The sequence below is a fragment of the Mytilus californianus genome, unplaced genomic scaffold (assembly GCF_021869535.1).
Source record: "Mytilus californianus isolate M0D057914Y unplaced genomic scaffold, xbMytCali1.0.p SCAF_1, whole genome shotgun sequence".
Taxonomy (NCBI): domain Eukaryota; kingdom Metazoa; phylum Mollusca; class Bivalvia; order Mytilida; family Mytilidae; genus Mytilus; species Mytilus californianus.
Genome location: NW_026262581.1, coordinates 87,259,816 through 87,274,955, shown reverse-complemented (window position 1 = coordinate 87,274,955; position 15,140 = coordinate 87,259,816). Strand labels below are relative to the sequence as shown.

The window sequence follows — 15,140 nt, the reverse complement described above, 5'->3', positions numbered from 1 at the left end:
ACAAAATATCATAATTTGGTTGACAGGAAGAGAAAAAAAGAATAATTTCATAGTAAAGGCAATTTACTTCAAGGCTATGATGAGGTCCTATGATAGTAAACACATTTCGGTAATTCAACCCTTTACTAGGTATGGTTTCACTTTACTATCTGCCAACTGTACAACAAAACATAACTTCAATATGGGATTAGCTCTACTTTTCGTTTAATCAGTCTATACTAAACCTGTAAAATGGTCAGTAAACTTACTATCCAAGAAGCTAACAAACACTTGCATGCTATGCATCTGCATTCTACCTATTTAGAAAACAGTCTCCAAGAATGCAAAGAAATAATGCAACATAATGAAGAGAGATACTGTTCTCAAATACAAAAGCTTCGTAAAGAAAAGGATGAGAAAATCAGTGAACTGACAATTAAAATGAAAAACACTGAACAAGAAAGACAGAAGCTTGAAGAAAAATTACAAGAAAAAGAAAATGAAGTTAGACTTTTGAAAGGACGTTTATCAGTAGTGAAGCAAATCTTTCAGTTTCTGCCAGGTTTGAGGAGTTTTCTTGGTGTAATTGAAAATGCTAGACAGCTAGTCAAAGATGATGGTGCTGATAATGAATGTATTCCAAATAACATTGCAATAAAAGCAATGAATAAGCAGGTGCCATCAATAGCTAAACATAAAATTCCAAATGGAAAATTTAGGAATTTGTCAATTTCAGAAGATTCTGATGATGAAGAATCTAAAGGAATGAACACAGAAACAAATGCAAATCCAGACATGACTGTGAAATCTGTCAAAGAAAACAGGTTAAATGATTTCAAAACTTCTGAAGTGTTTTTATAAAAAATTTCCACTCATGTTTTGCTGCATATGCATGTATCATGTCTAACAACTATGACACATTCTTGATTTAATTTGCCATGACAGCTGTGTTATTTTGGTTAAACTGGAAGTCATTATTATTATATATATTTTGTTAAAATGGCATGAATGGAATCTCGTTTGGTACACTTTGATTTTTATTTTTAACTGATGTTGCATAATAATCGGCCTGTTACATTTTTTTCAAAATCTAAATAAGTGTTCACACAGTTATTAAAGAATCATACGGTATTATATTAAAAATTCTTCCAGAAGGAAAGGTATTAAACATTTATTTGAAGTCAAAGGTTTAATGAAAATAATGAGAATAAAAGTATTATTTGAAATTATTTTAAAATGTAATCTTTCAAAAAATGAATATTTATAGGTTTGTAGAACATTAAATAGAAATACATTTACAATGTAACCCACTTACAATGATGACACTAATGAAATCAGTAAAACATAACATAAAAATGGATTCTGCTTCTAAAAAGGTTCCATTGTATTGCTTGAGCACAAATATCAATTAACAAATTATTTTTATTGAAGATAAACATTGTGGTTGAATATTATAATTAAGAGTCCACTTAGAGAATATCTTTAATGTTAACTATTTTTAGACCTAAAGGCTAAACTTGAGAAATGTTATATATATATTTAGTATATACATGTATAGGTGGAAGGACTATTTGTTCTTCTAGTTGGAACATTATAATGATGGTATACTTTAATAAATTTAAAGAGATTTTCAATGATTGACATAATTAGTGCAACAAATCATTGTTAGATCCTTGTATACGAAGCATGGATACTACATTTATATTTCAATCTGATTTTGTGTAACTTTGACTCATAAGTGATTAATAAATCTGGATGGTTATTTTAATTATCCGCAGAATTATTTATCTTTTTTTAATAGAATTTCAACAAAATTAAATAGCTAATTGAACCACATCCAATCATTTCAAATAAATTAAGTAATATTTACATACATGTACTTGTATAAATATACATACACTCATTTATTATTGATTACATACATTGAAGTCTGCTCAAACAGGTGCTAGGGGCTGTCTTAAACTTGCACTGGGTGAGAGTTTTTGCTCTGTGTTGAAGTACTCAATGTGACTTTGAGATGTAGAACAGCAATAAAAGCGCTGTTACTTTGCTCTTTTTTTTTTTGTTGTGCATGTATTGATTTTGTGTCACTGATGGATAGCCCATATCCCGTCTTTTTTATTGTGTACTTTTTAATCTTGTTTATTATGCATTTATATTTTATGCTTTTGAGAAATTTGAGATTTTGAATTTATTTATTTAAAGTTTATGCAATTTATTCTTGTTACTTGATTGCATTGTTTTGTACAGAAAAAAAGGTTGTTTACACATTATGAAATGGGTTGTTTCAGATTTATTTCATTGGCTCTGGGAACAGTATATCTAACGTCAATATATATGTTCCTGATTGGCTATTCATTGTAAAAATACCATTTTTGACCAAACAAGATGTAGGTGAATTTATTTATGTTATGATATACAGCAACTTATATCTTGTATCAGTTATTATACCTTTTGATAATTATTTATTAAAATATTAGGATATATACATGTAATTCAATTTTTTAAAATGTTTATTGACCCACCCCAAGCCTCAATCTGAGGCTCACTGTGTGGCCTTGTACTATAAATATTGCTTTTAACTGACTCCCATTGAATTGTTCTCTGTAACAATAGACATATGTTGATCACAGGTATGAGACAATTTTTTTTTTATATATGTATATATGAACAAAAAACTGGTCTTGTACCTGTGATGTTGATAGGAACACAGATCATGTATTAGATATTGCAGTAAACTGGCAGTTGACAAATTATATTTTTGTTTTGAATAAATAGCTAAAGGAAATTCCCTAAGGCAGACAAATTTGTTTGGAGGGTTTTAGAATATGGAATCTTCACTATTTTGATAGGCCTGTCTTAGAAAGGATGTAATATTTTATACCATAGTCTGTCCATTCACCCATTCATCCATATGTCAACACTTTGTACGATTACTTAAATGAGCTTTTGACAATTCCCATGAAATTTTAACAAAACATTAGTATTGACAGAAGCAAGTTCCCTTTCGATTTGAGGACTATTTCCAATTATGTCATAACAAAGTTATGGGGACTTTATTCATCTGAAATTTGACATGATTTTCTAAAATGTTGCACAATAACTCAACTTTGTTGTGGTACAAAAAATGTACTTCTTCCTGAAATTTTATCACAGTGCTAGATTTGATCTAAGAGCTCATTTCAATTTTCATGATTTTCACTTTTGTAATTCCAGAGTAATGGGATTTTATTTATGAAAAATTACACATTTTTGACAAATTGTGCACCACCTACTCGAGTATGCTTATACTGATTTCCTCAGAACCACCTATTCCAGTATGCTTATACTGATTTCCTCAGAACCACCTACTCCAGTATGCTTATACTGATCTCCTCAGAACCACCTACTCCAGTATGCTTATACTGATCTCCTCAAAACCACCTACTCCAGTATGCTTATACTGATCTCCTCAGAACCACCTACTCCAGTATGCTTATACTGATCTCCTCAGAACCACCTACTCCAGTATGCTTATACTGATCTCCTCAAAACCACCTACTCCAGTATGCTTATACTGATCTCCTCAGAACCACCTACTCCAGTATGCTTATACTGATTTCCTCAGAACCACCTATTCCAGTATGCTTATACTGATTTCCTCAGAACCACCTACTCCAGTATGCTTATACTGATCTCCTCAGAACCACCTACTCCAGTATGCTTATACTGATTTCCTCAGAACCACTTACTCCAGTATGCTTATACTGATTTCCTCAGAACCACCTACTCCAGTATGCTTATACTGATTTCCTCAAAACCACCTACTCCAGTATGCTTATACTGATCTCCTTAGAACCACCTACTCCAGTATGCTTATACTGATTTCCTCAGAACCACCTACTCCAGTATGCTTATACTGATTTCCTCAGAACCACCTACTCCAGTATGCTTATACTGATTTCCTCAGAACCACCTACTCCAGTATGCTTATACTGATCTCCTCAAAACTTGACACTGTTGTTATTCCATTAAGATTGATAACAGAAAGCTCCCTTTTAATTTTGAAAATTTTCTCATTTGTCATTCCAGAGTAAATTTTTCACATGCTATCCCATAACTTGAGTATGATTGGATGGATTTGCCTGAAATGTACATAATTGTTGAAATTAGCTAAAGTAATAAGATACCTTTGATGTTTTTTTTTAAACTTCTCTCAACAAATTAGTGAATATAGTGATCCATTTGTCTGTCCAGGGTTATTATATTTAGTGAACGAAATGATTGTATGGTACATGTCTGTCTTTCAGTTTTCATCTGGCTTTGACCTCATTTTCATGGTTTATTGGTCAATGTTAAGTTTTCATAGTTTTGTCCATTCATCGAATACTATTATCAATAGGTCTACTGTATTTGGTGTATAGAATGATTGTAAAGTGTACATGTCTATCTGCCAGGGTTAATCTGACTTTGTCTTCATTTTCATGGTTCAGTCTGTTTCTCAGATACTATAAGCCATATGTCAATTATATTTGTTGTATGGAATGATTGCATGGTGCACGTGTTGTCTGGCAGGGTTCACCTGACCTTGACCTCATTTTTATGGTTTATTGGTCAATGTGCAGTATTTGTCATTACTGGTAGGTCTGTTTCTCAGATACTTTAAGCAATAGGCTAACTATGTTTGGTGTATAGTATGATTGTAAAGTTTACATGTCTGTCCGGCAAGGTTCATCTGACCTTGACCTCAGTTAATTGGATCATTGATAAAGTTAAGTTTATGTGATACTTTTAGTAAAACCTTCATATTACAGACAAGTCCTGAAAATGCATGAAATATTTGCCACTGGATGTAAGCAACCAACAATCAATCAATCATATTAGTACAGACCTTCAACAGAAATTCAATCATGATAATTAAAGCAGGTGCATTAACTCTTGTTTTATTGATGTTACAAATGGATTACAGATACCCACTGGAAAAGGCTCTATATTATCTACTTCATTCAAAATATAAGTCTGAGATTGATATGCCTTTGCCTTCCTCTTGACATACCATTAAAAGAAACAAACTGTAGAATGTTATAAGTGAAAGCTGTATCCTGCTCAAATATTTTGTATGCAAACAGCACTGTACTAACTGTGTGATAGGGATTTAGAAAGTTGCAGTACTGGTAAAATAGAACTGTTTCTTTGTTGTTCTTTTTGGTGTTTCTGTCAGAAAAGACAAGCATATCCTTCTTTGCATTTCTTGGATAGCAAAAAGATTCTATAAAACAGTAGAATATCACTTTTTGTGTTTTTAACTACAAGATGAAATAGATGGAGAGGTATGTGTTCCATGTGAATGTAACTGTTTTATTAATCTACTGTAAATCCAGAAATTTTTGCGAGGTTTTCATTTTTGCGAATAATGGGACTGAGTATTGCAATTTTAAGAACTTATGCATATTTTCCAGCAATCGCAATAATTAATCTCGCATTTTTGTCCATTCTTGATGATAAATGCACGAAATAATTTCTGGATTTACAGTATTTATCTCCCTCCATCCATCCACCCAATCACTATCCCACACATTTATCCATCTGCCCACTCACTCATTCAGTCACACATTCATTAGACATACAAGACATGACATGCAGATTAGTGAATGTTATCAGTTTTATTGTAAGAATTGGTAAATATGCAAACTAAGTTTTAGGTGTAAACAGAGGCGGATCCAGGATTTAAGGTTAGGTGTGGGATGGGGGGGGGGCGCGCAAACTTAAATTTTTTTTAGGTAAAATTATCGAAATATTCTTTATTAAGCTGAGGACAACCCATGCTTTGCAAATTTTAGGGGGGCGCACGCCCGCCATGCCCCCGCCTGAATCCGCCCCTGCTAAAGAAGCACATCTCCTTGTTAGCTCACCTAGCCAAATGGGCGAAGTGAGCCTTTCTCATTACTTGGCGTCTGTCATTGTCCATCGTTGTCATCAAATGTTAACTTTTACAAAAATGTTCCCCTTTGAAACTGTTCAGCCAAATTTAACCAAACTTGGCCACAATAATCATTTGGGTATCTTGTTTGAAAAATGTTTCCAATGACCCAGCCTGCCAACCAATATGGCCGGCATGGCTAAAAATAGAACATAGGGGTAAAATGCAAGTTTTGTCTATTATTTTGAAAACGGTTTTAAATAGAGAAAATCTGACAAGAGCACAAATGTTCAGAATGTTGAGCTCTACCTATTATTATTATAGGTCAAAACTGTCAAACGACTTCTTAAGGTGGTACATAACACTACAGGGAGATAACTCTGTAAAAATCAGCTGAACGTTTTAATCACGTTCTATTGAATATTAAGCTTCTCAATGATCAAAATTAGTGTTTGCCAAACTGCTATATATCCAATGAAATTTTTCCGATAAATTATGTGGTTCAAGTTTTTGAAATTTTTATATTTTTGTCAAAATTTAATGAAAATTAAACGAGCCAAATTAATTTTAGTCAAGGTGTTTGGTACCACCTTAAAGGAGTTATTGCCCTTAAATGACAAATTTTACCATTTTTTTTTCATTTTTATACAACCGCAAAAAAAATTTTGCGGTTGTATATTGGTATCACGTCGTCGTAGTCTTCAGCGTCGTCTGAAGACATTTGGTTTCCAGACAATAACTTTAGTAAATGTATATAGAAATCTATGAAATTTAAACACAAGGTTTATAACCACAAAAGGAAGGTTGGGATTGATTTTGGGGGTTATAGTCCTAACAGTTTAGGAATTAGGGGCCAAAAAGGGGCCCAAATAAGCATTTTTCTAGTTTCCAGACAATAACTTGCGGAACAGTATATGGATCTCTCTGAAATTATACCACAAGTTTCCATACCACAAAGGGATGGTTAGGATTGGCTTTGGGGAGTTATGGCTCAAACCGTTTAGGAATTAGGGGCAAAAAAGGGGGGAAACAAGGGTTTCCTGGTTAATGGACAATTAAAAAAAAGTACAATGTTAAGTTTGGATTACCTCACTTACACTGCTTTTAAATTATGTATAAAGAAACGTTGTATTGTCTTGAGGTGATTAGCTGTCAATTTATTTTTAGAAGTTACTATTTAAAAATGCTGATTAAGGAATATTAATTTTAGCCATGATTATGTATGTCATTTTCTATTTTAAGACTTTTATGATGTATTTAAATGGGTAATTATGGTTGCAAACTCCATTGGAAATTTGAATTGAGATTATGACCATATATCTTGAGGGAAAAAGAATTTTTTTTTAGGAAAAAGGGGGTGGGGGGGGGGGGGGAAGAAATATGTGAGGGGGGGACAATTTTTTCTCATTTCAGATTTCAGAAATTAAAAAGAAAATTTTCTTCATATATATTTTTTTTTTGCAAAAAAAAAGGGGGGGGGGGTAAAAAAAATTTAGTTTTTGTTTTGAGGGGGTCAATTCGCAACAGCATAGTGGATTGCACAAAAGCAAAAAATTGAATATAAATTCAAATTATATAACCAATTCTAAGCTCTTTGACTACAGTAATTCTGTGTCAGAAACCTATTATGTGTCAAATATTTAATTACAATCCAAATTCAGACCTGTATCAAGTGCAAAATTGTGTCCATTTTTGCCCCAACTGTTCAGGGTTGGACCTCTGCCGTCGTATCCAGCTGCGCTCAGCGAATCAATTTATTGCCTATTATCCTGAAAACTAAAATAGATAGAGAGAAACTTTAAACTGCAAAAATGATCAGCTAGACAAGTTCTACAAATAAAATCCATGGTCGAAATCGTCAGTCGACTCCTTATTAGAGTTATTGCCCTTTGATTACGATTTTGACCAATTTTTTGCGTTTTTGCCTTATATGTTAAAATTTATAATAGATAGATAGTAACTTAAATAAACAAATTTGATCAGCAAGACAAGTTCTACTAATAAGTCTGCATGGTCGACTCTTTTTTTAGAGTAATTGCCCTTTGATGACGATTTTTACCAAATTTTTTTGCGTTTTTGCCTACATCTAAAAAATATAATAGATAGAAAGAATCTTCAATAAGCAAAAATGATCAGCAAGACAAGATCTACAATTAAGACAATACGGAGGAAATCGTCCAACGACTCCTTATTGGAGTTATTGCCCTTTAATGACGATTTTTACCATTTTTTTGCGTTTTGCCTAATATGAATTATAATAGATAAATAGACACTTTAAATCACAAAAGTGATCAGCAAGGCAAGATCTACTAACAAGTAAAATTTTGCCGATATAATTAGTAGACTGTCACTCTTTATAGGAGTGATTGCCAAGTTAAATGAGGATTTTTTTTAACCTCTTTTGTGTTTTGAGCAAAAACTAAGGAAGATAGAGAGAAACTAAACCGACTAAATGATCAGAAATATAATATCAACAAAACAGAGATTTTTGTCATGAATTCTATTCGTCTACAATGTTGGAGAGTGTCCTTTGTTGAAAATGCATATAGACCAAGCTAGGTGAGCGACACAGGCTCTTAAGAGCCTCTAGTTCATATAAAGCAGAACTCAAAATTCTGCCTTTGATCAGAACTAAGTAAGAAGTTGATCCGGGCTGTTAATTTCAGCATTTACTAACTGATGTGCTTTTCTTCAAAACATAATCATCAGTGAAATGATAATGCATGTGTAACTAGAGGCTCTAAAGAGCCTGTGTCTCCTCCATGTTGTCTTAATTGTAGATCTTGTTTGCTGATCATTTTTGTTTAAGTTTCTATCCATATAATCTATTATAATTTTTATCATATAAGGCAAAACGCAAAAAAATGGTAAAACTTGTCATTAAAGGGCAATAACTCCAATAAGGAGTCATCAGACGATTTACTCCATTCATCTCAATGGTAGATCTTGTCTTGCTGATAATTTTTGCTTATTTAAGTTTCTATCTATCTATTATAATTTTTAAGATATAAGGCAAAAATGCAAAATATTGGTAAAAATCGTCATCAAAGGACAATAAATCTAATTAGTAATCGACTGACGATTTTGACCATGTTAGACTTATTTGTAGAACTTGTCTTGCTGATCATTTTTGCATTTTAAAGTTTCTCTCTATCTATTATAATTTTCAAGATAATAGGCAAAAATGAAAAAAAATGGTAAACTGTGTTATTTAAGGCCAATAACTCCTAAAAGAAGTCGTCTGATAGTTTTGACGTAAATCGACAATTGGTAGAGCTCAACATTCTGAACATTTCTGCCCCTGTTAGATTTTCTCTATTTATAACGGTTTTCAAAATAATAGACAAAACTTGCATTTTACCCCTATGTTTTATTTTTAGCCATGGCGACCATGTTGGTTGGCAGCCGGGGTCATCGGACACATTTTTTAAAACTAGATACCCCAATAATGATTGTGGCCAAGTTCGGTTAAATTTGGCCCAGTAGTTTCAGAGGAGATGATTTTTGTAAAAGTTAACGGACGACGACGACGACGGACGCCAAGTGATGAGAAAAGCTCACTTGTCCCATTGGGCCAGGTGAGCTAATAAAAAGTGTATCTTTATCCCTCACACGTTAGAATTGAAGGCACACTCTAGAATTGACGGACACAGCTAAATGTATCAACTAATTCAGTTTAAGAAGCAGAGTCCATGACTTTCATAGAACTACACAGATCTCAATCAGATAGATATTCCGTTGGAAAATTAAAATAACCAAATTGCTACCGTCCGATCGACAGTGACCCATGTACCCCATATCATCCCAATGTTATTAAGTTCTTCCGAGCCTGAGGTTCAGAATGTTATTAAATGAGAACATTTAGACCTTCAAAAAATTCTTTGTAAAATTTATAGTACGTAACAATAAAACGAAAGAGTTGCAATATATGACAAAACTTTTTACATTTCTTTAAATTCATGCTAGAAATCGATTTAACCTTTTATCAAGATGAAAATAAAAACAAAAATTCACCATGCATGACACTAGAATTGCAAGAAATATAAACTAATTATTTCATAAATTTCTTTGTCCATAATTAAAATCTTCATTTTGTTGATATTGTCCGACATCTATGTGTTTCAAAGCACATATGTAGGGTTCTCGACATCTAAAGCAAAGAATTCCACTCATACAGGCCTTCTCTAACTTGCATTGATGTGTTAGTTTTTTCTCTGCGTTGATATCTTCACTGGGACTTTAAGATAAAGAACAGAAATGAAGTGCCGTTCCCTGTCTTTGTGTTTTGTCAACTGTGTGTATGGATTTTGTTTCATTCTAATAATACATTATATGTCACTCCTTTCTATTCTTTGGATCAAATTGGTGCGAAATTTGAACCCAACCACACCATACAAATATGGATGATTTATATCGTTTCGATATCACAACGGCAAAATTTGAATTAATATTAATATTATACACTATTTATAATATTCGTTCATTTTCGAGTCTCACGCTCCACCGTGCAGTGACTCTTCAAATGGAAAATGAATCCTCTCCTAATACAAGTAGCCACACACATATATACTAGTATATAAATGTATAACGTGCTCATACAGTCACAAAAGCGCATGTGTACAAAATGAAATATTCTGTTTTAGGATTTGCATAAAAGAGAGGCGAAGGATACCAAATGGACATTCAAAACTCATTAAACGATAAAAAGACAACAGTATACAAAACACAAAGCCAAAGACTGAGCAACACGAACCCCACCAAAAATCGGGGTGATCTCAATTGCTCCGGAAGGGTAAGCAGATCCTGCTCCACATGTGGCACCCGTCGTGTTGCTTATGCAAGTACAAACTCGGCGACAAGTTTAATTCTGTAGGTCACATTCGAGGAAAAAAGACGTGATTGTGGTAACGACAATTGGAACATATCCGTCGTCATCTGTGAAACAGGGGTCTGTTGTTCAACTTGTCGTTAGTGCTAACGAGTCGTTAAAATTTCATAATCATTTGATTAAAAATCATATGATTAGTTTAATCACAAGTTTAACAACAGACCCCTGATATTCAATAACTGTCAACCAACTCGTGATGGCGTCTGCATGTAAAATTTTCGAAGGGGTGATTTCAACTTCACCACTTGGATCTTCTAAAAGCTTCATTGTAAGCAGCAACCCTCTGTCAAGGAAATTATGATAAGAAATGCAAGCTCTGTAATATCGTATCAACTGGAAGATATTTTCTCCTTTTCCAGGCGCTGCTGGAATGTTGCTATACATAGAAATGGAAAGTTCACAATTGGGAAGCTGAGATCCTCGCTTTTGTCGTAAATTTTTGTTCTCAACCGACCCTTATTGTCAATTTCTAGATGTAAGTCAAGATATGAGACAGACTTAACTTATCTGTTGTATCTTTTTTTCATGTTCGGTTGGATAGATAAGTTCAACATAGTCACCAAACTTTGAATTATTTACTGAGAGGACATCATCTTGTAGCGGAACGTGAAGTTAAAGGATGATGCTAGCTTCTTTACTTTCTTCCTAATATGCTTCTGTATGAAGTCAGCCTCGTTTGAATAAAGGAACAAGTCGTCAAGAATAGGAGCACAGATGGTTCCCTGGGAATGCCGATAGTTTGTTGAAATACACGTTTTCCAAAAACGTGACAAATCTGTCGTAAATCGAGAAGTCAAACATCTTAATAGTGTCAGTTTCAGATAATGTTTTGTTTGAATCGGAATGCATGCTTTTCGTTGGGAGAAGTTAACATATTTTACTCTAAAAGTTTGCTAGTTGAATTTTAAAATCTAAGTAAATGTAAAACAAGAAATTTATTCTGTGTTGTACAATACTATATATTGGATCTTCTTTAGCGTGTGGTTTTTTCGTGCTCTGATGATTTTGAGATTACTTATACATGTATAGGCAAAACAATAATCCCCTTGCAAACACTGCATATAGAAATGAGAACTCTTTAATGTTTGGCAGGACGATACTATAAATTTAAGTTCAAAAAAAAAAAAAAAAAAAAAACGTTCCGGAAAAAAGTAATAAGTGAATTACCATAATTAATAATGTTATAATTTTCTTCTTAATATAGCAAAGGTAGAGAATAGTTGGCTATATGGTTTTTGTGTAAAGTTGGTTTGAAATTTGCCATCAGAGAACTATCTCTGAGAGGTGCAGGAAACATATATCAACAAACTCGCCGGATTGGTATATATATATATATATGTAGCAAACAATTACACTTTTGAATTTAAGTCACTGGTCAAATTCAAACGGACATAATATATTTAATGCAAATAAATAGAGTAGATCGCACATGATTGTATACAAAATCGAGTCGTACTTAAAATTGCATAAAAATAAATGTAACAATGCAATTCTCTCGGTAAATAATGAAAGCTAGACAAACACAAACCATATGTCCACAAATTAGCTGAGGAACTTCAAATCCAAATGTTACAAATTTAGGAAGGGAAACTGGCCGCAAAGTGTTCTTAATTATAATTTTTTTAATTAAGTTTTTTTTTTTTTTTTTCCGCCATCTTGCGTTATATTCTACAACTTATTGTTAAAGGCCTCCTCTCTCGACTCATCTCCCGAATCTTCAACGTTTCTATAAGGGTCTTGATCCCCTATACCCACCTTTGCCATCTGCTTTTTGTTGTTGCTTATAATGTATAATTTCTGGCAGATATGTGGTAATTAATGAACATGACGATTTTGAAAATTTATATGAAAAACGTACGTATTTATAGATTGGTGAAATTAAAACCACCGTATCCGAATGATGTCCAAATACTTAAAAATTAAATCTCTTGTGTTGTTTAAAAAAAGTCGAGTCTAATGCCGTATATGTATCAGGCATGCATTACAACAAACTTTATCATTTTGTTTGAGACCCTAATCCTGTTTGGTAACAATCTTCTTTTGTAAGGTTTACATAATCTGCCCAATATTTTCATAAGAATTAATTATGAAAGTATAAGGAGATGTTTAAAAGAAGCCAAATATGCAAATTCTGGTCGTTTTCTATAATAAAATAATCAAATAAATTTGAAATGATGACGGTCTGAAAGATTCAAACAAGAACACATATATTATATTATATATTTTCGGAATCCCGTTTGCCGTTGTTCACTGCCAAGTTTGTTTTACTGTCTATACTTGGAAAATAGTATCTTCCAAGCTTCAATATAATACTTTCAAGTCATTACAAAAGGATTTTTAAAAGTACGTTATAGAAATTTGGGAATTTTGCCATTTTTCTTGTTTTAATTACCATGTATGAGGGTATGAATAGGTTACCATGAATGAGGGTATGAATGGTTTACAGTGAATGAGGGTATGAATGGGGTTTACAGATTGGAGAATAATGGTAAAAAAGTAAAGACTAGAAAAAAATGTGCCCAAAAAATATAGAAAACAGATTAAAGGTGTGATGAACTATAAAGAATAGAGGACAATATGGCAGCAAATAAAAGATTAGAAAGAAATGGATCAAAAAATAATGAAAAGATATAGAAATGAAGACCTGACCCCCCCCCCCCCCCCCCCTCCACGACCACCATCATCCCCAATACATGACACCACCACCACCCACACTCGCATATATACATATCTAAACAAATCTTTAATTTTGGTTTCATGGTGCCCCCCCCCCCCCTCCCCAGACTTCGAGGTTCTGGATCCGCCCCTGAATAACCTTGCACAAGACAGGATGAAAATGATTATTCTCCAACACAAAATGCAGGGAAAAGTTGTGTACAAAAGTGGAAATAAATTTGGATTTTATACTGAATAAAAATAAGATAGTTTGTTTGGATTTTATACTGAATAAAAATAAGATAGTTTGTTTGTTACTAATATTACCAAGAAACAACAGGATTTGCCCAGTTTGTCAAGAGAATTGTTGATGATGAAAATAATTTCTATTTACACTGTAACAGTGTTGAATAAATGTAGATTAAGGATTCGTTATTTTAATTGCATGCATATCTCTGTGTAGTTCGAGATTGCTCTGACGTCTAGTGGCCGAATTGTATGACTTGTTGAGGCCGTGGATCCCACGATTAACTGTTAAACAAGTCATAAAAACCCGCCCACAGCCACAACAAGTCCTTTAAAGTACGTCAGAACTCGGACCAATCTCGGTGCTTTGATCAAGCTTAATGGATAGAACTTTGATTGTCCTGATAGCAACCATATACTGGCCACATCTTGCTTATGGTTTTTATATTAAGTACACGTAAGCGTCATATATAAACATTGATCTGGGAAGATTATAATATAAATAATAATTTCAATATATTATGTCCCAGTTTACAAAATATTCTTTAGGGGACAATTTTTTTTGGCGGGGGGGGGGGGGGGGGGGGGGGGGGGGTAGAACTTGAAATGATTATCGAGGCTGGCTTGTTAAGAGCTGGAACTTAAGCCCAAGACAGGATGAAAATGAATATTCTGCAACATTCCGCAGAAAAATAATCATGTGTTTCAGCAGATGAAAATGAGTATAGTCAATCCGTAAACAAAATCCTCATGCGCCCCCCTCCCCAACCCATATGAAATGATCGCCCCTAATGTATCCGGTTTTCATAGAAAAAACTAGTTTGATTTTTTTTAAATTCAAAACCTTGTAAGGCACCGTCCATTCATTCATCTTTTGTTTTATCCAAATTGTTTGATTGTAAATTTATTCACTGATATAAGTGGTTTTTATTCAAATTTAGTAAAACAGAATTAGTAAAAGAAAATAACAGATAAATTGAACTATATTGATTTCTGAAAAAAAATATCTAGTGTCCTCAGGAGTCGGTTTCACAAAAAAACTTTAGTCGTAAGTCATGAACAATTCAGTATACTTACGATCAATCTTAGTCGTAAGTGTTTTTGTAAAACTGACTCCTGAATGTTACTGCTGGTTTTAATTAACGTTAATACAAAAATGTCTCGATAAAAACCGATACCCCCTTAATCCTAAAGACGAATATAAGAGTGTCTGGGTGGGGGTCCTTCATTTCTGTATTCTTTAATTTTTTGTGTCATTTTTCTCTATTCTTTATATTTTTTTGCCAATTCATGATTCTCTCTTCTTTAAGCACCCCATTATTCCCTATTTTTTTTGTTTGGAGGGGGGCTTTATTCTGCACTTTTTGACCATTATTCTCTATTATGTACACAATAAACTCAGAGACAAATATGCATATATGTGTATATATCTGCATATGATAAGCCCTCGGGGGGGGGGGGGGACTTAAATAC

At 33.3% G+C, this 15,140-nt stretch overlaps 1 protein-coding gene and 1 long non-coding RNA gene across 2 annotated transcripts in view; both read left to right on the top strand.

Annotated features, from left to right (window-relative positions):
• The window catches only part of LOC127709331 (uncharacterized), a 317,830-nt gene extending 310,571 nt beyond the window's left edge, over nt 1–7,259 (top strand). Inside the window, exon 2 of the long non-coding RNA XR_007985606.1 lies at nt 6,682–7,259. This is a non-coding gene — a long non-coding RNA (uncharacterized LOC127709331). The remainder of the gene's footprint in view (nt 1–6,681) is intronic.
• On the top strand, nt 132–2,465 carry LOC127709277 (uncharacterized). The gene has a single exon (XM_052214716.1). The coding sequence runs from the start codon at nt 232–234 to the stop codon at nt 838–840; it is 609 nt and encodes a 202-aa protein (XP_052070676.1). The 5' UTR covers nt 132–231; the 3' UTR covers nt 841–2,465.
• Nucleotides 7,260–15,140: the final 7,881 nt, after the last annotated feature.

What these genes read in the sequence shown, in the direction of transcription:
- LOC127709277 (XM_052214716.1), top strand. Translation starts at nt 232, where the DNA reads ATGGTCAGTAAACTTACTATCCAAGAAGCTAACAAACACTTGCATGCT.